This window comes from Phyllosticta citriasiana (genome assembly GCF_038021145.1).
Source record: "Phyllosticta citriasiana strain CBS 120426 chromosome Unknown IWZ02scaffold_7, whole genome shotgun sequence".
NCBI classification, from domain to species: domain Eukaryota; kingdom Fungi; phylum Ascomycota; class Dothideomycetes; order Botryosphaeriales; family Phyllostictaceae; genus Phyllosticta; species Phyllosticta citriasiana.
In genome coordinates, this window is record NW_027117284.1 from 961,336 (window position 1) to 983,884 (window position 22,549).

At 55.7% G+C, this 22,549-nt stretch overlaps 6 protein-coding genes across 6 annotated transcripts; 2 read left to right on the forward strand and 4 right to left on the reverse strand.

Annotated features, from left to right (window-relative positions):
• Window positions 1-1,639: 1,639 nt before the first annotated feature.
• IWZ02DRAFT_378361 (uncharacterized protein) lies at window positions 1,640-5,318 on the reverse strand (the record flags this gene model as incomplete). The annotated part of the gene is made up of 4 exons (XM_066764987.1): window positions 1,640-1,944; window positions 2,000-2,640; window positions 2,716-5,022; window positions 5,086-5,318. The coding sequence occupies 4 exons, from the start codon at window positions 5,316-5,318 to the stop codon at window positions 1,640-1,642; spliced, it is 3,486 nt and encodes a 1,161-aa protein (XP_066622349.1).
• Window positions 5,319-6,383: 1,065 nt separating this feature from the next.
• On the reverse strand, window positions 6,384-8,641 carry IWZ02DRAFT_275729 (uncharacterized protein). The gene has a single exon (XM_066763559.1). The coding sequence runs from the start codon at window positions 8,485-8,487 to the stop codon at window positions 6,667-6,669; it is 1,821 nt and encodes a 606-aa protein (XP_066622350.1). The 5' UTR covers window positions 8,488-8,641; the 3' UTR covers window positions 6,384-6,666.
• Window positions 8,642-9,071: 430 nt separating this feature from the next.
• IWZ02DRAFT_275770 (uncharacterized protein) lies at window positions 9,072-12,661 on the reverse strand. Its single transcript, XM_066763560.1, has 2 exons — window positions 12,608-12,661; window positions 9,072-12,544 (listed from the first exon to the last, which is right to left on the reverse strand). The coding sequence occupies exon 2, from the start codon at window positions 12,528-12,530 to the stop codon at window positions 9,468-9,470; it is 3,063 nt and encodes a 1,020-aa protein (XP_066622351.1). The 5' UTR covers window positions 12,531-12,544; window positions 12,608-12,661; the 3' UTR covers window positions 9,072-9,467.
• Window positions 12,662-13,033: 372 nt separating this feature from the next.
• On the reverse strand, window positions 13,034-14,638 carry IWZ02DRAFT_378715 (uncharacterized protein; the record flags this gene model as incomplete). The annotated part of the gene is made up of 2 exons (XM_066765005.1): window positions 13,034-14,429; window positions 14,592-14,638. 2 exons carry the CDS (start codon window positions 14,636-14,638, stop codon window positions 13,034-13,036), a joined length of 1,443 nt encoding a protein of 480 aa, XP_066622352.1.
• Window positions 14,639-15,666: 1,028 nt separating this feature from the next.
• Window positions 15,667-20,272, forward strand: IWZ02DRAFT_402691 (clustered mitochondria-domain-containing protein). The gene is made up of 5 exons (XM_066765638.1): window positions 15,667-15,825; window positions 15,919-16,023; window positions 16,092-16,147; window positions 16,200-18,896; window positions 18,955-20,272. The coding sequence occupies exons 1-5, from the start codon at window positions 15,795-15,797 to the stop codon at window positions 19,912-19,914; spliced, it is 3,849 nt and encodes a 1,282-aa protein (XP_066622353.1). The 5' UTR covers window positions 15,667-15,794; the 3' UTR covers window positions 19,915-20,272.
• A 201-nt stretch (window positions 20,273-20,473) lies between these two features.
• IWZ02DRAFT_433429 (uncharacterized protein) lies at window positions 20,474-21,528 on the forward strand (the record flags this gene model as incomplete). Its single annotated transcript, XM_066766294.1, has 2 exons — window positions 20,474-20,729; window positions 20,789-21,528. 2 exons carry the CDS (start codon window positions 20,474-20,476, stop codon window positions 21,526-21,528), a joined length of 996 nt encoding a protein of 331 aa, XP_066622354.1.
• Window positions 21,529-22,549: the final 1,021 nt, after the last annotated feature.

Genomic DNA, 22,549 nt, shown 5'->3' on the forward strand with positions numbered 1-22,549 from the left:
ACACGACCAGCCCCAAACAACGCCAATGACGTTCTTATGAGGAAACGGCATTCCAGCCTCGAATTCATCCGCATCTCTCAAGCCATTTTTCTCTATCTCCAGTCACAGCCCAGCCGCATGTTTGCACGCATCGACAAGACAAGACCGAAAACACCCTTCCATTCACACTCAAGTCCAATTTCTTCTACATCCCTGATTCTGGATATATCCATCCATGCGCACCTACCAGACGACAATCTTCAAATCAAGTGAGTTTAATCCCACTCTATTATCACACCCAAGACGCAAACTGTCTCGCCAAACAACAAGAATGAGAAGAAATTCGAGAAAACGGCTGGTAGATAAGTAGTAGGCAGCGTCGACGAGCAAGGAGAAAAGCCAAGAATGATCAGACCGCGACGTGAAACGAAAAGATGAACAAAAGAAAATGAACTGACGAGGTGAACAAGACAAGACAATCCAAAAACAGTACCGCCAACGATATTAACCCGCTTTAGGCGTCGGTTGGTTGAAGCCTCCTAGCACCACCGCGCACCCATTCATGTATTTATCCATCCATACATCCATGCATTCTATACTTCCATCCCCGCCAACCGGACCAGAGCGAATCTCTTTATTCTTTTGCCTTCCCCCGTCCATCCGGAAGTATGTTCGACATGATGATGACCGCCGGCGAAACGACCGACATGGTAGGTTACAAGGGGAAAGTAGATTGACAGATACACTGCTGAAACGGAACCGAGCGAGCGAGGGAGCGAGCGAACGTAGAGACCTATGCAGCAGGTCGATATAGCGGATAATAGCAGAGAGCGGTAGTGTTCTAGCAGTAGCCGTGGCAATAGCAGCGGCAGTAGCAACAGTGGTATAGTATAAAAAGGGGCCGAATCGATCGAAAGTGCTTTGGATGCCCTACCACTCCTTCCCTCCAGATCCGCAGAAATAGTGAGTGAGGAAGTGGGGTGCGGTAAGGTAGGGTGGAGGTGGGCAGCCTGGAAATCGGTAGTGGTGGTAAGAATGATCTTCAAAGAGCCGACGACAAGCTAGAAGCAAAGGGAGCAGAACCAGGCAAAGTAGACATGGGTGGATGGATGGATGGATGGATGGTGGGGTGGGTGGGGCGGCTCCATTGCACCGCACCCAAAGAAATCCATAATTGGTTGGTTGGTTGGTGGTCTGCTTTGAGTAGAACAACAACGATAAACAACCCGGTCTTCAACACGAGAGGATAAAAAAGGAAGAGGCCCAAGTGACAACAACAACAGCAGTCCAAAGAGACGGTATAGAAAAAAAGGGGAAAAGTGAGATGTGTGCCATGTGCAGCAGCAGCAGCAGCAGCAGCAGCAGCAGCAGCAGCATCAACAAGAGCGCAAGCATCAACCAAGCGCCCAATTCCCTCCAAAGAAAACCAATGAGAAAAAAGATCCACGTCGCCACCAACACGGGAACATGCCCGTGGCCACTGACGCCGTCGCTGGCCTGGCCTGGCAGGTCGGCATAAAGCAAGCGAGCAGAAACGCTCCCACCTCCACAGGCAAGACTCCACAACCCACATGCCCCCACTCCGTCTAGACGCTACTTCTCCAGAGGCTCCACTCGGCTGCCTGCGCTAACGACCCAGAGTGGTAGTAGGCCAACAACCTCAGGCCTCGACGCCAACGACGCCGCCGCCAGGCGCGCCGACCTCGCCCTTGCACCACGGGTGCTCGAGGACCTGTCCGATGGTGATGCGCTGGTCGACGTCGCGGTTGAGCATGAGGCGGATCAGGTCGATGCTCTCCTCGCTCATGATGTACGGCACGCGCAAGTCGTGGTCCATGATTTCGTCGATGCTGTAGAACGGGTTCTCCTTGTAGACGATGGTGTAGAGCAGGATGCCGAGAGCCCACACGTCTTGCTCTTTGCCGCGGTAGGACTTGCCGGCGAGGACTTCGGGGGCGGCGTAGTCTGTCGAGAGCTGTGTTAGTGGTCTGAATCTCAGAGATCTTTGGGGTCGACTTACCGATGGTGCCAACAAAGACGTCGAATGGTCCATTCTTGATGTACGCCGCGCTTCCAAAGTCGATCAGCTTGATGTTGCCCTCTCCGTCCAGAATGACGTTCTCGTCCTTGATGTCACGATGGACGACCTTGGCCTTGGTATGCAAGTGGTGCAGAGCCTCGGCAACTTGAACGAAGATTTTGCGGCACTCATGCTCATCCATGTTGACGCGCAGCTCAATGTAGTCGAAGAGGTCCATGCCTGGCAGTCCGTGCGGCACCATTTCGATGTAGTAGTTAACGTCGTCTTCGAAGAAATCTGCCATTTCGACAATGTTGGGGTGCTTGAAGCCATCTCGCCGCAGGTAATCAAGGACGTGGATCTCGAGCGGCACCGTACCCAGCCGTCGGTCTCTCGTCCACGTGTCGACCAGAATGCGTCGCTTGGTCACATACTTGATGACCATCTTCTTGGAACTATTCTTCTTGTATCGACAGAGCTTGACCTGGCCATAGGCACCTTGACCCATGTCTTCGAGCACAACGAAGTCGTCAATGGTCTTCTTCTTGGCGGAGAGGTTGGAGTCTTTGGAGTCGGTGGTGGTGGGAGTTGCGGGAGTCCCGGGAGTTGGTGGTGAGTTGACTGCATTCGCCATGGCGGATCTGGCAGAGGATTGTTCTTGTATTTGTCGAGTTAGGAGAGACGTGCCCGGTGGAGAGATTCTTCGAGGTGTTGACGAGTCTGCTTCTTCGGGATGAAGTTGGGTTGCGGATTGACCTGGTGATGGTTGATGCGGAGGTGTACCTGGCCGCGAGACCAACGGCGTAACGGGGCCTACGCCGTGAGTCGCGGCGTGCAGTTGCCTCGAGTACGTTATCCAGAGCGCGTACACAACTTCCGAAAACTTTCGCTCGCCGTTTTCCTCACGCTCCTCGTCCTCGACGATGACATCATCGTTGAACTTGGGCGACCTATCGCTCCAAACCACTCGCATTTGCACATCTACCATTATCTCCGCCCCATCACGATGCTTCGCAGGAAGACCGCTCGGCTTCAAAAAGACGGCGGCGGCGTCTTCTCTGCCTTCCCGCATCGCCAGCAGCGCGCGAGCTCTGCGGAAGCTGTGCTCCGGAATGACTATGCCATCGACCAGACTGATCTGATCCTCGTCGGTCATGACATGGAGAATCTTGTCAAAGCTGGGAAGCAGCTCAGTGACATGCAGACCTTCCGGCTTCGCCTGTCCAAACAGCGCCGAGGAGAAGACGGTGTTGGCACTCGTGACTTGAAGTTTTTTTGCCGAGAGGACCACGATGCCTGCTATGTGCGGAAAGCTTGAAACGCGGAACGTCGCCTCGCCTGACAGCTGATGCACCGTTATGGGAATGTTGATGTTGTTTTGCGTGCGAGCGGTAAAAGTCTTGAGCTGGGCAATGGCGTTGAAGTCCAAGGCGCCCGTGTTGGTACCGGGGATGCGTGGAATATCAGGGATCAGCCTGGCAAAGTCCATACCCCGGCGTACCCGTTCGGTTCCCCAGATGGCCTCGACCGCCCCCTGCCCCTTGACCACGCACCCAACCTCGTCCACGGTGACGTACACCGAGTCCTCAGCTATCTCTTCCAGCACCCAGATGAGGCCGCCCCGTTTCTCCTTGACCCACAAGCTCGCAGCCCCAGTCGCACCATTGCGCTTTTGGATCGGCACAACGTCGCCGCAAAGAAGGACTCCCCTCGACTTGTTGGCTTGGTGGTTGAGACCCCCCTTGACGTTTTTCCTCGCGGCGTACGAAGAGCCGCTGCCGTCATCCGTCTTGGATCGCCGGTTACCAGCCACTCGCGAGGGCGGCTTGCTCAGCAGCTTGGCCGTCACGCCGTTGCCCATGTGCATCGAGCTCATACCAGCCTGATTGGTCTTGTGGTCCAGAGGCTCTTGCTTTCTTCTCGACCCAATGTCGGGATCCTGCAGCTTCTCTTCTAGCCATTTCCGCCGTTCTTTTTGTACAACTTCTAGAATGCCCATCTTCCGTACTTCTGATCGTGTGACGCCAAAAACAAGACAAGCCAGGTCGTTTGCCGCGGTAATGGTCCATGGTGCCTGTGCTTCGGTGGTAAAGATGGCTTGTGCTGCGGGTGCCCATCGGCTGCCGTGTCCATGTGGTGCAGAAGCAGCCGTGTGAGCGCCGGGCACAGGGGGGAGAGTTTGGGACGGAGTCGGTGTGGTGAGGGGGGAGATATGTGAGCTGCTGGCGGTGCTGCCGATGTGCGTGGTTTCGACCGCAATGTAGGGTCGGGCGAGGGCATCTTGCAACCTGCTTTGGATGCTCAAGGGCGCCGTATCTGTAAAGGTCCTCTTTAATGCAAGTCTAGATGGTGCCGGAGGCGAGGAATCGCGCAATTCTATTCGGGGAATTTCGGGGTCGTTTTCGGGCGGAGGGACATGCTTGGTATCGAGGGAGAGCGAGTCTTGGGGGCGCTGGATCGGGGTCGACTGGTCCAAGGGTTCGGGGCTCTCTGAGCGCGGCATGAAGCTCTTTTCGAAAATGTTTTCGCCCGTCGAGTCTGCAGGTCCCGTCATGGGTCCTCCTCCGCCCAGGCCGCGGGCATGCAGCGCTTCGTCCCCTATCAGGTTCGCGCGGGACAGCAGGTCCATCATGCCCTGGACTTCTTGATCGCCGCTGAGGCGTGCTTGCGCATTCGCAATGCCGTGGTTCGTGGCGGCCCAGCCTAGCCTGTCCCGCATGAAATCTATGCTCCTCTTGAGAACATTTTGGCGGTTGTGAATAAAGTCGTCGGCCTGGTGGGCAAAGGAAAACGAGTGTAATGATTCGGCAGGGAAGCGGGATAGGTCTTCGGAGAGCTGGAGCGGCGAGGAGCTGGCGGCCGGGGGTAGCGTACCGGTGGGCCGGCGCGTGGGCGGAAGGGATACGGCGATGGAGGCAGAGCGCGAGTTGGCGGTACTGGACGACCTGGTGATGGGCTGTTGCCGTATGCGGCGTAGGCCCGAGGCTCCTAGGCCATGTTCGTGCTCTGGAATGATGGGTGATCTAAAACAACCATGTCAACGCCGCGAAAGAAAGGTCGTGCTAGGGCACAATGGGCCGTCTGACCTCGTCAGGGTATCAATTTCGCACGCAGAACCGGCATCAAACGACATGCGCGAGCGGGGCGTCGTGGCCGACGAGTGATCGGTCGAGGGACTGGAGTTGTCGACCAGGCTGGTGGTGCTCCTGGTCTTTTGGAGCGGGGAGGGGTCCGGAGCGGCAGAGGTCGTGGCGGCGGAGGTGGAGGTGGAGGAGGAGGTGGTGTTTTTGGGTTGCGAGCCTAGTAGGAATATACACATCAGAGCTGTGTCTTGGTCTGAGCTGCGGAGGTTCCGTCTGGTGGTGGGTCGGGGATCGGGGACGGCGGCGAAACGGAAATGGATGACGGAGGTATATACAGGCACAGCACCATCGTCGCTAAGGATGACGGTCACGTAGCTACGGTGGTAGTAGGGCTCAACGGCAGGCTGCTTCTGGGCGCAACTGACGGGCTTAGGTGCTATGCTGGGGGGGTGGTTGGGACGCCACGGCACGCCGACGGAACCCCGAAACAGCAATGGGTAAAACTCACCATTGTCATTTGGCGTGCTCATTACCAGAACAGGGCTGACGTTGGCCAGCGACGCCGGGGTTAACGCAGTAGGGTGCGTTGCGACGGAAAGACGAGCTGAGGGCGAGACGAAGTTTTTCACGCGAGCTCGCGGAGCTAAGGCCAGACGGCGGACGGGCGATGGGATTGAATGGAATTGCGATTGAGTGAAAGCTGCCAATTACAAAAAAAAAAGTGTCTGAGATGGGCGCGGCGGGCGACGACGATTGATGAGGTCGGGCACAAGACAGCCCAGGGCAGCGGGCAGACGGGTCGCCGCACAGGCGCAGCGCAGAGCAGACGGAGAGACAAAGACTCGCGAACAGGGTAGGATGGGTGACGAGGGAACAGAGGAGCGACGAGGAGGAACGGGTGAAAGACGATGGGGATGAGGTGTGATTGATCTCACTTGGCCTTGTACTGATGCTTCGGTTGCCTGTCTGTCCGGAAGCGCGTGATGGTGCAGCTGGCCATGGGCCGTGGCGACGAGCATGGGCGGTCCCTGGGGCAGTCAGTCTACATACATGTGTATGTACATGTTGACCTGCACTTCAGCGCAGTCCAGTCCAGTCCAGTCCAGTCCAGTGAGTAGGTAGGCATCAAGTCGTTTTCTCCCCTTTACTGTATCCTCCAGTCCCTCTCTGTCTTCATCACATCCAAAGGTACCTGGTACCTACCTACCTACCTACCTACCTACCTACCCACCTACCTGGCGGCTTGGTCGGGGCGCGCCGCCTGACTGGCGCCTCCAAGCCATCACATGTCGGCGGCCCGCCGACTCATCAACCATCACAACAACCTAAACCATGACTTCACCACCGCTACCCTCAACTACGCGCGCCACGCTTCCCGCTTATCCGATCCGATTTCTAGATAGTCCGCAACTCCCTGCACGCTAACAACAACTCCCGTCGCTCTTGCGCATCCACCACGAGTCGCCGAATGCTTCCCCGATACCCATGGCAAAAACAACTCATGCACTTTGGCTCGTTCACCAGTCGCCAATTCTTTCCCATAGTCGCCATTGGTCCAAAAGTCCATCTCATCCTTCGTCTACTCTACATCCCCTTTAGCCTATCCTTGTTCCCTTCCCAAAAATTCCTACACGCCCGGTGCATGCTAACCCCCTCCACCCACCACTCGCCAAAGCTGTCCTCCACCTCGATATCCACCTTGGCGATGCGTTCGTTGCGCTTCAACCCGCACAACGCGCATGGCCTAGTCCCGGGCACTCCACCCTCGGCCTCCTTCGCCGTCCGCACTGCCATGGTCTCCGCGACCTCGGGCACGTTGCCTAGCCGCGCGCCGGGTTTCGAGTTGACCTGCACCACCAGCGAACGCAACCGCCCAACTTGCTCCCGCCATGCCCTCACCACCTCCTCTGCTTGCGAGTCCTCACGCCGCTCCTCGCTGCGGTCTAGCTTGACCACCTTCATGCCTCCGCCCCCGGCCCGTCCCGCCGGCCCAATACTCATGCCCTGTGCTAGGTACCCGTCGCGCTTCCATCGAAGCTTGCGCCCTGCGATGACGCGCGCTGCCACGATGCCAATTGAAAGATAGGAGCGGAGAAACCTCATGGTGCGCTCGTGAGACAGGATCTGGGACCGCACAGGTGGTGGCTGCGCGCCAAGAGGTTTGAAGACGGTGGTTTGGGCCGACGCGAAGATTGGAGGAAACAGACATAGCAAAAGGAAAGGAGGTGGTATGTTGGTAGGAGGGAGCGCGTTGGGCAGAGGGTCCGGAGGGCTATTGGGTGTAGAGGGGATGTTGATGCCAGCGGGTAGAGAAGATTGCGTGGACGCTGGTTTAGGAGCAACTGTCTCTGTGAAATCGGCCCATTCGTCTTCGTCATGTAGAGGTATGGGTTGTGCAGTTGGTTGTAGCTTTCGCACCGTTTGAGGCCCAGGACTCGTTCCTGTCGAACTAATTGGCGTCGACTCTGGGCGCGCCTGTGCTCTGGCGGCAAGCTTTGCCGACGTGCTGGATTTCCAGTCTTGCCGCTTCGATGAGGGAGCTTTTGCACTGAGTCCACCAGACAACTCCAGATCGTTGATCAGACTCTCGATGTTGAGAGCCGTCGTCGGAGCTGGCTGAGCGGGCTTTGCGGCTTCCAATTGCTGGGATGGCGCCGGCCCGTCCTCAGCCGTACCTTCGAAATCGCCAAAGTCATCCTCGTCCGACAGATTTTCGGCATCGAACAACACATTGGGGTCACGTGGCGGAGTTGGCTTCTTCTCAGGAGCCTGGGGAGCAGGTATGCTCTGCGCGCTCGGTTTCTTGACTTGGGTGCTCGGATTGGGCAAAAGGCCAAGACCAAACGGGTCGTCGTCTGCCGGTGGTAAATTGCTATTCAATTGAGCTGGCGGCGTTGCCGTTGATTTCGGTACTCCTGTTGCCTCAGCAAGGCTACTAGTTGCAGTGCGAAGGCTATCCCATGGATCCGCTACGGTCTGATTTTGTTGGTTCGGATTCGAAAAGGCCAGGCCTGCGGGAGGTTGCGGTGCGGCGGCATCGGCAAAATCGCCCCAGTCATCATCTTCGTCGTTGCTGTTGTTCACCTGAGCTGTTGTTGGTGGTGGTGGATTTTGTGGTGGCTGTGCGGATGCTGTTGCAGCCGCTGGCACGGGACCAGCTGGACCCGCTGGAGCGAGTGAGGCCAAGCCCCCAACGGCGCCAAAGTTGTTGGATGATCCTGGGGTCGCAGTCGAGTTTGCGGTCGGGTTGAGGTCAGTCAGGTCGTCGAAGAAGGAGAATTGTTTTCTGCCTGGCTGAGAGGCGGGGCCCGATCCAGCCGGAGCCGGAGCCGGTGGTTTGGAGGCTCGCGACGGCGCGGCAGTTGAGGAAGGGTTTGCAAATTCGGCCAGCAGATCAAATGACATTCTCTTTTTCGTCCCCGGAGCCAATAACGGGTGGTGGGCACACGCGACTCGAGCTGGCAATGCTGAAAACGGTAGGATGGACGTTGGTTGAGGTCGAGCCGGCGCACTGACAATCAGAAGATGTTGGCCGCCACTTGGGACGTGTTTGGAGCGGGCGAGCTGGGCTGAGGCTGAGGTGGTGGGGCCCCCTTGCCGAACCAACAACTGTTGTTTCACCCCGCACAACTGCACCTCCGACTGGCGCCTCTGTTTGGTCCACCTTCAAGCCATGATGGAGAGAGACTGCCTGTGGGAGACGACGCTGTCCATGGCGCTCTAGTGTCCTCCTTCTCCTTTCCCGTATTTCTGTCCAACGAGCGATTCGTATTTGGTAAGAGCCATCAATCGGCCTGAGAAATTACAAGGCATCGTCAACTATTTTTTGCCGACATTAGCCTCCATTGGTGGTCGTCTTTTGCTGTTGAGTTTCAATCTCTGCCCATGTCTCCAATGGATCAAACCATGGCATCTGTCTTGCCGTGACGACAGCTTCTGTATCTAGTTCCACTTTGCACAATGCCCAGTGCACGTCATGTTTACAAAAATTTTGAAAACTACATACGCTCTATGTGTGTTTTTTTTTTTTTTTTTTTTTTTTTTTTGTTTTGTTTTCCCTTTTCCTTTTCCTTCTTCTTCTTCTCCTGCTGGTTGATGTCAAAGTGATCCCATCCGGTCTTGCTTGGAGACCCAATCCGTGAGCCCTTCAATTGATGGGCCATAGTCTTTGTCCCTTGGTATTCGCCCAGAAGAAGAGACAAAAGACCCAAAACAAAAAGGAAAACCCAAAAGACCAACTCCCCACTCCAACTTTGCAATATGCCATGCAAGTCCCAGGGTATCAAAACAATGGTATGAAAACAATGTGGTGCGCCAATGCTATGCTTGCCGAAACGACGTCGGCAAAATCTTCGTGTCCAAATCCCCGACACTTTTTGTTCCAATCACAAAAAGCTCAATTCGTCTTCGCTTCCCAAGTCGTCATTCTGCGTATTCTTTGCTTTTGGTTTGGTACGGAAACTTGAACGTGTCGATTTCATATGCGTCTCTCCAGAATTGAGCCGAGTGGTCTTCTTGTCTGCCTGACGAAAAGAGGATGGATGGCAAGGCGAGCGAGTCGATTTGCGCGAACGAGGAGCAGGCATAACAACTGAAGGAGATGGTTTCCGCGCGCGCGCTGCTTGCGTAGCAGAGAGCTCGTCCATGTCGTCCAACATGGAGTCGTCACCGGTGTTGTCCTCTTCTGTCATTGGCGAATCACAGTCGTCATCTGCATCACGGTCCTCTGTTGACTGGATCGATGGTGATTTTGAAGAAGAGGAGAAACCGGAGCTCCTTCTAATGATTCCGGCGTTGCTGTTCCATGTTTGACTGTCGTCGTCTGACCAGAATTCGGTTCCGATACCGCTGTCGATCGAACCAGAGGACGTTGACATCGTGTCTGTTTGCATAATCCTCCTAGGAGTTCTAGCTGACCTTCGAAGCCCCTGATTGTGATTGAGCTTTGGCTCCTCGCGGCATCGGCGTTGACGGAGTTGCATTCCTGAGAGAGTTGTCTTGAATTTGGGCGGAGAGGTGTGCTGACTCGCCCTCGGAGGCTTCCACGCAGGAATCAGGACTATGGGGCTCAAACAGTTGCGACTGGATCCAGTAGACGATTCTGCCAGGGCCTGCATGCTTCTAGTTGAGCTGGCCGTGGATGATTCGTCCTGCGTCTCAAGACTTTCGTGTCGCGGATTCAACGGGCTCGAAAGGTCAGCATCAAGGTCGTCGTCGGGGTCCGGCGACGCTGTAGTATGGTGCAAGATAGGACTGCTCAACGTAGGATTCGACTTGATTTGGTCCCAAGCTAGGCGCGTCGCAACCCGTTGCGATGGCTTGATACAGGCTGCCTGGCCGACTTGCGGACGACGGACTTTGGGGGTAGTAGCAACCCATTCCGAGAGACCAGCTTCCCATCTATAGCCAGAGCGGTCTGAACATTGAAGCGACATGTTGGTGGAAGAGTTTGCATCGCGAAGAGCTCTCCGAAAGGGGGTTGGCGCAGCAGACATTCCAGGTTGGCGGCTGTCTACGACTGCCTCTACTTCCCTTAGAAACGCAAAATAAGCCTCACGGTCTCTTGATAATTTCCGCTCTTGCTTGCCAGACTCGTGATTGTGGGCAAACTCGTCAACCGAATCCAAGGCCAGTCTTTCCATGAACCAAGAGGTTTTGTGTCCGCCAGTGCCAAGCAGGAAAACCACAATTGCTTGGAGTTGCGTAAAGCCGTCCTCTTTGTTGACCTTTCCGCATGATTTGACAGTGGAGCAAATGAGCTCAGGAAGGTTTTCCAGAGCTTTTGGAGCAGATCTGTTGATGGTGTGCAGGGCTGTAACAATTGTGGAATGCTCGAGTCTGACTAAAGGCGGCTCAACTTGCTTGCCACACACCCCAATGACCAAAAGGGTTGCGATGATAGTGGCGATTCTCTCAGGCGCTGCACTGCCCTTCGAAAAAGTTTCGAGAAAGCCGTCTTCGAAGACTTTGCCAACCAACTCAGCAGCTATATACTCGAGTGCGCCATGGATAGCACGAGCATCTTCGGGCTGCGAGCCATACTCCTGATTGGATACGAGGACGATGGATGACAAAATTGTGCAAAGGCTGCTGATCGTCGTATTGAATGCCTTCTTCATAAAGTGTACTACGCTGTAATAGTTCTTGTCGGGGAACAATGAGGGGCTTTCTCCATGGGCTGGATCGATTCCGCAGCTGGCCAGCAGGACAGTACGTAGAAGTTTCATGGCCTCGGCATGAGCTCCATTGGAAGAGCATGAGATGGCGTGAAGGATTCTGGTCCAGACTGGCTTGCAGGATTTGGTTGCTAGCCATTCAAAGGGCAAGAGCCTTGAAGTAATCATGTTTCGGATCTCGCGATAGAAGAATGCCCAGTCGCGCTTCCGTTCCGCCCACGAGTAAAGAGCAGATACTCCCGGGTAGGTTGCGGATCCGTAGTGAAAGAGTTGGGCTTGGGAGCCGGGCGGTGGTGGCAAGCGACCGCACGTGAATGCAAACGCCGACAAGAATTCCCGACAACTTTCGTCCGCGTCGTTTGCGTCGCACAGGCGGATGAGGCAATGGAATTGGTTTTCGTCAAGAAGCTCTGCCTCAATGGCTTGTACCATGATGCTTGTAGCATGTGCGCGAACAACCTGACGGAGTTTTTTCCAGCCTCCATTCGTTCCCATCTCTTCGAGCTCCTCGTATACTTGTTGGCTGGCATCAACCTTGTTGTCGTTCGCATCTTCCCACGCCTGCCTTCCGTCCATGTAGATGGGGACCTGGCGCAAACACATGGCCATCAACGATCGCGGTCCTTTAGGGTGGTCGTCGTCCTCTTCGTCCCAAGCGCAGCGCGCACCGTTCGGATTCGGTGGGCCTTTCGGCTCGAAGCAACTATCCTGAAGCAACTGTTTGAAGCCATCAAACAAGCGGTTTATGTGTGTCAACACGTCCGTTGGGGTATCGCTCGTAGCTTTGGCGTCAAGGTGTCGAAGGTACCTGAGAGGCGGCGCGAGGCTTGGTACACGGCTCAAAGGATTGTCCTGGTGTGTCTCTGGGGAGTCGTAGGGCGCTTCTGCTCCACCACTGGAATGCCTGGCAATCAAGGGAGTGGCTGTCAACTCTCCAGGCCTCAAGGATCTGCCATGGTCTGATAGCCGCGGAGGCCGTCCAGTGTACTGGCGCTTGACGGGCCTCTTATCATCATGTTCGGGCACCCAGTCTGGGTCGGCGTGCTTCTTTCTGCTAGGCTTCGCTGTATCCTCATCGCTGTCGTCGGCGGATCGCTTGCGGGCGGTTCTGGGTCGCGCGACTGGAACTCCAGTACTGCCGTACTTCATAATCTTCAAAAACGTGATCTCGTTAGAAATTGGCCTCAGCATGCGCATGCATCGCTTGGCAGTCCAAGGCCTGTCGTGGTGACCCCAAGACAACGACGCGCGATCGGCGCGTTTGGAATTCATGTTTGAGCTGATATCTAGACCGATGTCAGTCGCAAGCGATCAGGGGCTGGGAGGGATGATGTTGGAGTTGAGCTCACCATGCTACCAAAGAAATTGGATGACCAATAAGAGGTGGTGTGTGAGAATCGAGGATCAAAAGGCACATGGAGTTCGAGACAACCAGGACGATGGTGTTGACAAACATAATGGGTCCGTGCGTTGAGATTAGCCGAAAGGCGGAGATATCGGCAATATTCCGGTCACTCAGCCTCAACAGGATAGTTGCGCCACAAGTGCGCCACAGCCGAAGATGGAATCACAACTGCTGTTGCCCTCAGTTACTCAGTTACTTTCTGAATAGGAGAGGTCCCGGTGTAGGATGGTAATTCAATAATGCAATGCTTTGACTACTATCTAGTAAAACTCTCCCGTAGCTCCAGGCCTAGGAGGTTGTTTTGATGGTCGAAAAGAACAACACCTATCATGCTGAATCTCAGAAACCGGCGACTCCAGACAAGCTACGTTTAATCCTCCTTATCATCCTCTTCCTTGGCTGGCACAGTCTCGAAAGTTGTCTCCTTGTCCACATAGCCTTTTGCAGACCTTGTCGTAACCTTGTACTTGCCGCCCTCCCAGAGATCTTTGATGGTAAGCTCCCTTGTCCGGCCCAAGCTCTCAATTGCAGCGATCCGATCCAGAGTCTCTTCCAAGAACTTGTCAAATCCTTCTTGTTTGCACACTTGGCGGAATGCATTCATCATCGGAACGGAATCGGCTCGTACCATGGCCTTGGAGTCAATGGTGAAGATGTTGATGTGGTCATAACTCTGTATGAAGTCGGCGCGAGTCATAATTTCTCGCGCCTTGTGAAGAGGGACCTCGGGAAGAATGTGACCGTTTTCAGGGTCGTATGTTTTCTCCATGTCGTTCTCCATGTCACAGAGCGCCTTGGCCAATACCATGGCAGCGGAAGCGTACTTTTGCTGATCCATGACGTCGTCGTCCATGGGCTCGCCAAGGATTCCGCATTTGTTGAGGAACCACGTCTTCTCGGCCTCGCAGATTTGGTCGCAGATTCCCATCATGTCTCTGGCCTTGGCTACTCGGCTCAGGAACGACAGCCGCCCACCAATCTTCGAGTAAATCTCATCAAGCATGGACTCTGGGGGGCTTTCTCCGTGATATCGCCAGCGATAATGCGCCAGCGCTCTCATGGCCTGGCTCTTGTCGAGGTCCCGCACTGGTGTCACCTCCATTCGAGTCGCGTAGCGCTTCAAGCGCTCATACACCCAGTAGTCATCACTGTTGAGTATGATGGTCGCGAGGTTGGAAGCAGCCCATTGCTCGGCTCTCTGTTGCAACAGTTCTAGGAGGTCTTTGCCGTCTTCGTCGTCTCGCAGCAGATGGACGCTGTTGATGACAAGGAGCAGGGGTCGGCCAACCTTTTCCCTGCGCCGAAGAGCCACCTTTTCCAGTTTGTTGAAAGCTCTCTCAATGTCGAGCAGTGCAGACGCGTCGCGAGGCCCACGAATCGAAAAGAGCGATCCGATATTGTCTTCGTGATATTCAAAGTCCAATGCCTTTCCCAGACGGATGCGGAAGATTTCGGGGTCCGCATGAGCTTCCATCATGGCGACACCTTCGCCATTGATCTTAGACATGGCTTCGATGAGCATCGAGGTTTTGCCGGTGCCCTTTTCGCCAATCAGAAGATGATAACGCCCTACGTCCTCGCCGCGCAGGATAGCGTCGAACTTTTCCTGCTCTTCGCGCACAATCCAATGGCCATTTTTGGCTTCTTTCGGCCGAGGCGGCTTTCCTCTTGCAAGGTCCAGGACTGGATCTCCAGGGTTGAAGGCATTTTCCATTTTCTCAAGGATCATATACTTGTAATAGCGCGTGTAGCTGTACCCAACGAGCCTGAAGAGCCATTAGTTAAGCAGATTTTAAACACATAGTTTTGCAGCCGATGCCGTGCTAAAACAAGGGCAATAGTCAAAGGCGAAGCGAGAGAAGAGAATGTGTAGAAAAGCGCAGCGATCATGACGAAGAGAAAGAGATAAGAGCATGCATGCCACATACCCCAGAATGGCAACGGATGCAAAAGTAGTGGCGGCCGCCTCAAACATTTTGAAAGCTGTCCCCTTCCAATCGTTGCCCGGCTCTTCTCCATTCTTGCGTGGCTTGCCATGTTCCTCTGGAGCGGCCTCTGTTGGATCTGGCTGGCCTGGCTGAGGCGCAGGAGAGCCCCCCTGAATGGAGCGCTTGCCGCAAGCCGAGAGCGGTGGAGCGGCACGGGTCAACGGCGTGCGAAGACGGTGGGCATGGCCCCGGGTTACGGGTGCATCAGCGAAGCGAATGGCCCGGGGGCTTGTTGACGACAGAGAGCGCAGCGCGGCGTTTAGCATGGGTGGCTTGTTTGAAACACGGGAAAGAAATCAATGAATAACCCGAGAAGAAACCGATGCAGCAAAAACGAACGAGGAGTGTACGGTAGCAAGGAAGGAAACTCGGATCCAGGGCAGGGAGAGAAGGTCAAGGCAAGGACTGAAGGGAAGGGGTGATGGTCAAGAGGAAGAAATTGATGGTGTGGAGTTGCAGCAAGGTTGACGTTTGACGTGAAGCAAAGCGTCGGTCGTCAGTCGTGTGTGGCTGGCTGGGGACTGGAGCTTTCGGTTCCCTTGAATGGACCTGAACTGATTTTGCTCCCGGACCAACGCGAAGGCCGTCCAGCGGAGATGAGTAGGTAGATACTGCATGTATAAGTAGACGCATCTGCAGGACATTGCAACATGAAGCTCCCTGCGCAATTGGTCACTGGCTACCTACATGCCTTGCCGTACCTACATACCTATGCAGCCGGTGCTTGAAGCTCGCTCCGCGGGGATTAACGCGAGCGAGCTGCCCCAGAGACGGCGAAAAGACTCAGAGTTGCGCATAGTGTCGCGTGTCGACCAAGCAGCCCAGGCCCTTGGTGTTTGGGACATGGCGTGCGCATAAAGACCAGAGGCCGGGCGATGGTTCAATCGAGTCGACGATGACGGTCGGGATGGGCCCGGGCGGCCGGGGAAAATCCCATCTACGCTCCCGTCGCGACCAGGGTTGTCTCGGGGCCGTTCGGCTACGACTCTCTCTTTCGAACTTTTTGAACTCGTCGCCCGCAGCTTCTTCTCTCGCCTCAATCCCGCTTGTACATGTTAGATGTCCCCGTGAATCCTTGCCAGGCCCATTGTCTCTCTTTAATCCTTCGGCTTCGTCTGCATTGGTCTCTGCCCCCTTTTCAAAATGGCCCAAACCAATGACGCCACGACTCCAGGTATGTATTTTCCCCAGCACAACCACCTCGTCGCGTGCTCAATTCTACCATGCACAACACGTCTTCTCTTTGCCCGCATGCTGACTGCCCTAGCCAACTCCGACCCAAACGTCGCCGAAAAGCCAGTAAACGGAGACGCCGTTGCAGAACAAAATGGAGAGCAGGCGCAAGCCGACGGCAACGACCAGCCGGTCGAGAGTATGTCCAAACTGCTGCTCGACCACAGCTTTTCCAGCTTTCAAGCAGTGGCTAACCATTGAAATCAGCCGTCTTCACGCTCAACGTGAAGCTTCCTCATGAGCCTTTCAAGACACAAGTCATTGTGAGTATCTAGCGCAAACGCCGCCTGCTACTACCGAAGCTGACTGCAAAAGGCCTCGTCACAAGAGCAAGTCCAGGAGCTGCGTCAATCCATCATCGACACCCCGCAAACTTTCCAATACTCGTGCTTCCACCTCGAACACAATGGCGAGCGCATCAACGACTTCGTCGAGCTTTCCGAGGTTCCCAGCATTGGCCACGAATCCGAGCTCACTCTTGTCGAGGACCCCTACACAGAGAAGGAGGCCAGGATGCACTTTTTACGGGTGCGGGAACTCATCGGAGCCGCAGGGAACAGGACCGACACTGCCTACGGCGTGACAGCTGGCGTGTCCCTGCTTCACGACGTGGCGCAAAAGTACCCGTCCGACGGCAAGAGCGCGCCTGCCAAGGGCGAGGCGAAAACTGAAAACACGCCCTTGGACGAGTACAGCTTCGAGTCCTCTGCGTCGATCCAGACCTTGCTTCCCCAGGTCCAGGAATCGGCGCCAAAGACCGTCAAGGCCATCTCGCTCTCCCCCTGGAACCCGCCGCCCTACCACCTCCGCCAAAAGGGTCACTTGCTGTATCTCCAGGTCACCACAAACGAGGGCGAGCAATACCAGGTCACTTCGCATGTGTCTGGCTTCTACGTGAACAAGTCGACCAACAACAAGTTTGATCCCTTCCCAAGGACTGCGCCCAAGGCCGTCAGTGCCCACTCTTTGCTCACCCTCCTCTCCAAGCTCTCTCCCTCTTTCAAGGAGTCGTTCCAGGCGCTGCTCGAACACAACAATGCCAAGGACCCCCTGGCCATGTTCCAACTTTCGAACGCGATCCCAGCAAGCCCATGGCTCGTCCCGCCGCCTTCGAGTGCTGCCAACACCCACCAGGCCGACATTGCTCGCACGCAAGAGAACTACCTCGTTTCTGGACTTGAAAACACGGACAGCCTCCGTGATTGGAACGAAGAATTCCAGTCAACCAGAGAGCTGCCGCGGGAGACGGTCCAGGACCGCGTTTTCCGCGAACGTCTGACCTCGAAGCTGTTTGCTGACTACAACGAAGCCGCTGTACGTGGTGCTGTCTTGGTTGCGCGTGGCGAGGTGGCTCCCTTGAACCCTACGGAGAGCAAGGATGCACAGATTTTCGTCTGGAACAACATCTTCTTCTCCTTTGGCGCCGATGGTGTCGGTACCTTTGCGACCGATGGAGGCAACGAGGCTGCTCGCGTAGCCACGGGCAAGGACGTCGAGGGTGTCAAGGCAGTGAACCAGCTCGACATCAACGGCCTGTTTACTCCTGGAACGGTTGTGATTGACTACCTCGGCAAGCGTATTGTTGGTCAGAGCATCGTTCCGGGTATCTTCAAGCAGAGGGAGCCCGGCGAGCACCAGATCGACTATGGTGGAGTTGAGGGCAAGGACGTTGTTGCTGAGAACGAGGCCTTTGCTCCTCTGTTCGCAGAAATGTCCAAGGCGCTGCGTGTGAAGAAGCATGCCGTCTGGGACAAGGAGAACAAGCGCCACGAGCTCGAAGGCAGTGTTGAGACCAAGGGCCTACTAGGCACCGACGGGCGGAAGTATGCCCTGGATCTGTACAGGATCTCTCCTCTCGACATCGCATGGCTTGAGCAATACTGGCAGGAGCCCACAGAGGGCGAAAAGGAGAAGGGCAAGAACTACCCTCACCGCATGGCAGTCCTTCGTCCGGAACTTGTCGAGTCTTATGGCCGCGTCAAGCTCAGGGAGTACATTAGGATCGAGTTGGAGAAGCGTGCTAAGGCCAAGGAAGCTGCCAAGGCTGAAGAAAAGTCCGAAGAGAAGCCCAAGGAGGGCGAAGAATCCCAGGTTGATCAGACTGAGAAGAAGGAGCCTGAACAGGACCGCGTTGACATCTCTGGTTTCAACTTTGCCTTGAACCCTGACGTTTTCACTGGCCAAGTACCCCAGACGGATGAGGAGAAGGAGGAGTACGCTCGGGATGAGTCGGACGTTCGCGCTGCATGCCAGCACCTGGCTGACGAAGTCATTCCCCGTTTGGTCCACGACCTGCAGGAGGGCGATGTCGGCTTCCCAATGGACGGTCAGTCTTTGACCAGCCTGTTGCACAAGCGCGGTATCAACATCAGATACCTTGGAAAGGTTGCCTCGATGTCAGACAAGGATGAGCCGCGACTCAAGGCTCTCAGGCGCCTGGCAATCCAAGAAATGATTGCCCGTGGCTTCAAGCATGTTGCGAATGAGAAGATCCGCTACCTGCCTTCGCCATTCATTGGTGCTGCTGTCGCTCACCTCCTCAACTGCCTCCTTGGTGGCGAGCTTAACGCCAACCCTACTGCTGAGATTGACGCCGACTTGAGGGCTCTGTATGCCGACGCCGACTTTAGCTTCGAGCAAGTGACTCCCGAGTCGCTCAAGCAAGCTGTTGTCGACGAGGTCTTTACCAGGTTCCGCTTCGAAATTGGCAACAACTGGATTGAGGCCGACAAGCAGTTCCAGATTCTGCGTGAAGTCTCTCTCAAGCTTGGCATTCAGCTCGAGGCCAAGGACTACGCTTTCACCAAGGAGCAGGCCGCCAACGGAACCAAGATTGCCATCCCTGAGGCCAAGCCGGCTACCAACGGCCACTCGAGCAAGAACAAGAAGAAGAAGGGCGGCGAGAAGTCTCCCTCTCCTGCCGTAACCCCTGCCACGCCCGCTCAGGTCGTCACTTTCCGTCCTGACGACGTCCAAAATGTCGTTCCCATTGTCAAGGAAGCATCGCCCAAGGTATGTTGTCGCCAAATGAGTAAAGAAGTGGAGGAATTCATGCTGACTTCCAATTCAGAGCACTCTTGCCGATGAGGCTCTCGAGGCTGGCCGCATCTCGATTGCGCAGGACCAAAAGGAGCTTGGCCAGGAGCTTTTGCTCGAATCCTTGTCTCTTCACGAGCAAATTTACGGCGTCCTCCACCCCGAGGTCGCCCGTGTCTACCACCAGCTTTCTACCCTTCTATACAGCCTTGAGGAAAAGAATGCTGCGGTAGAGCTCGCACACAAGGCCGTCATTGTTGCCGAGCGCACCCTTGGTGTTGATTCTTCCGAGACGGTCCTTTCTTACCTCAATCTGAGTCTGTTTGAGCATGCCAACGGCAATACTAAGGAAGCACTTGGCTATGTCCGCCATGCTCTCGAGTTGTGGAAGGTGATCTATGGCAATAACCACCCCGACTCGATTACCACCATCAACAACGCTGCTGTCATGTTGCAAACTCTGAAGCAGTACCACGAATCTCGCCTTTGGTTTGAACACTGTCTGGCTGTGAGCGAGGAGGTCTCTGGCAAGCAATCGGTCAACACTGCAACGCTTCTCTTCCAGCTTTCCCAGGCTCTTGCCCTCGACAAGGACATGCACGCGGCCGTCAACCGGATGCGCGAGTCGTACAACATCTTCAACCAGGTTCTCGGACCTGAGGATCGCAACACCAAGGAGGCCGAGTCGTGGCTCGAGCAACTCACGCAGAGTGCGGTCCTGCACGCCAAGCAGATTAGGGACGTCCAATCTGGCCGTCTTCGCCGAATTCCCCTGACGCCTCGCCAGAATCTGCGCCCTCAGCCTCGCGTTGGGCAGACGGTGTCGGAGGCGACTGGTCGCACCGCATCGAACTCTGCTACTCCCGATGCCGAGCTGCACAAGAAGAGTGTCGAGGAGCTTGTCAAGTACATTGAGGGTGACAGCCAAAAGACGAGCAGCAAGAAGAAGCAGCAGCAAAAGCCCAGGAGACCCGGCCGTGCCGGCGGCAACTGAGCGTTGTAGCGGAAGAGCGCATGATTGCACTTGGCTAGAAAAGCCAGACTTGTGTATGATTCCCTTGTCACTCGGTTCATATCATTTGCCCTCTCTTCGCGTAGATATTGAGCGGCGGCAGTCTCTTTTCTCTAGCATTGGTCTTTGTCGCGAGCGGGCTAATGTATGCTGCCACCACGCATTGGAATGGTCGTTATGGATATTAAAAGTCGGCATGAGTTGTAACAGCTAAGAATCGCCACTCTGGTATCGTCATTTTTTCTTTGGGGGAGCAATTGAATGTATTTTATCGGTATAGAGGTCCAAAAAAGACATGCCATGTTGTTCACGAAGCACTGTATCCAGCCAATAAGGGTGAGGGGCTTGCTTCCTTGTGATGGAGCCTAGCGCAAGTAACTGTGGCCTTAGATGTAAGGCATTCAGACGCGCCAAGAGTTGCGTCACCGGCTCAGGCACGGACCACGACCAAAACACAATCGAAGCTTGACGTGCTGCTGTCTCTTCCACCCCTTGGCTGTCCCCATCGCGAATATCCATCTCCTTGGCCCGAAGAAACGAGATGGCGCGTGAAAATGCTGTCGCTACAGCTTCCGAGGCTGCCACTGGCCCAGCCAAACTGCCGGGATACCTTCGGTTTCTGCTGCTCATTCTGCTGAGCTCCAGCACCTCGGTTGCGCTGCTCTCTGTTGGATCAGAGTTTCTGGATCCGCAATTGCGCGCTGTCACGCGCTCCGACACTGAAGACTTCCATGTTCTGGCTCCATTGGCTTGGAAATTCACCGAGCTCGCCGTGTGCTGGTTTGGCAGCTTTGACGGTGAGGACGACGAGACGCCACGGAATGATATATCATCATGTGCTGACACCCGGACCCAGACATTGACATCCTGTCGCTCAGCGTCCTCACCCACGCTCCCTGGTTCTTCCTCCTGACGACGTTCTACGAAGTGGCCCCCGGCAGCGCCATTCTCTGCCTGGCCGTCGACGCCATCTCGGTGGCCCTGCCCACGCGTCTGATGCGGCCCCGCGCCCCGGCACACAACACCAACGCGCCCCGCGCCGCCGTGCCCAACCGCGGCATCATAAACGACGTGCAGACGCGCGCGGCGACGTCGCTGCTGGCGGCCGCCGTCTTCGCCGTCGCCCTCTACACGGCCCTCACGACGGGCTTCCTCACCCAGCACCTCGTCGCGCATTTCGACGGCATCCCGACGCTCGAGACGGCCCACGCCGCCACGCTGGTCAACCTGCTCGCCGTCACGCTGCCCCTCGGCTACGCGGCGCGCGAGTTCCTGCTTACGCCCTCGCTGGGCGCCCTCGACAACACGGTGGATGCTAAGCGCAAGGCGTTCAACCCCGAGACGGCCGGCTTGTGGGAGCACGTTTTGTACAATTTCTGGTGGTACGAGAAGGGCACGCGCGTGCTGCTGCGGCGGACGGTGACGGTCGTTGCCGTGGCCATGGCGCATACGGTTGGGCATTCGGTGTTTGCGCTCGAGGGCGGCGACGCCATGGGCGCGGTTGGTTTCGCCGGCGTGTGGGCCGCGGCCACGATTGTCGTTGCGGCGCTGTTCGCCTGGGTCGAGGATGTGGGAGAGTCGGGAGAGTCGGATTGAGCGTTGCATGCTGATGGCTGGCTTGCTCCGTTCGGCTTGCAAGGGAAGAGAAAAGTCCGACAAGTTCAGAGTGTTAGGTGCGTCTTTGTGCCCGGGAATGGTTTTCTGAAAGGCGCGTCCATCGTTTCGGCGTCAAGAGGCGGTAAGGTAGGTGAAGGGATGAAATGATGGATGGATGGCGGCGTTTACGTCTGTCTGTCTTCGCGAATGGATGGATGGATGGTCGGTCGTTTGGTTTGACGGACTGGACTGAAAAGGGCTCTCATGACTTTTTGCGTTGCGTTGCAAGACTCACTGTGTATTTCTATTCCCGGCGTCCCTGTCGCATTGTTGTAGCACCCAAAACAACCAATCCAGTCAACCCATCTATCTGGTTTTCCCACTCGCCGTTTCGTTCTCACCGCGCACCCTGTTTCTTCTGTGGCGGGTGAGAGTCAGGAAATTACACTCCCCCGAGGAACATCGGTTGTGCTGGTAAACGACATTCTCAAGGTATATATATACACTCTGGCTGTGGCGCTGAATGGCATCTCCCCGCATGAAAATCAGTCGCGTGACCAGAAGAAGCCTGGTGCCATTGGTTCCTTCCTTCGACAACCACCTCACCGTATCTCTTCCCGTCCGCTCAGACTGGCGCTCAACACTCGCTCTCAGGGCGTCGTCCCGTTTTCCCCCCACGTTCGCTAGAGCCCCAGTACGTGAGTAGCTGGTATACCAGTCACGGACCACCAATCAAAGACGATGACGACGACGGCGACGACGAGCTCTGGCAGCTCAAAGCTTGCCTGCCTGCCATGGCTGGCGCTTTTCTTGTTGTTATCATTCTCGAGCCATACAACATGCAGATAGATAGGCAGACACGGTGGGAGAGGAGATGCAGTGTCAAAACATACATTAGCCGAGCCAACAACGGCGACTCATACTACGACTAACTAACTAACTAACCACTGACTGATTGACTGACCACTACATACGTGCGTACGTGCGTGCGCGCGGGGACACAGGGGGAGATGAGAGGAGA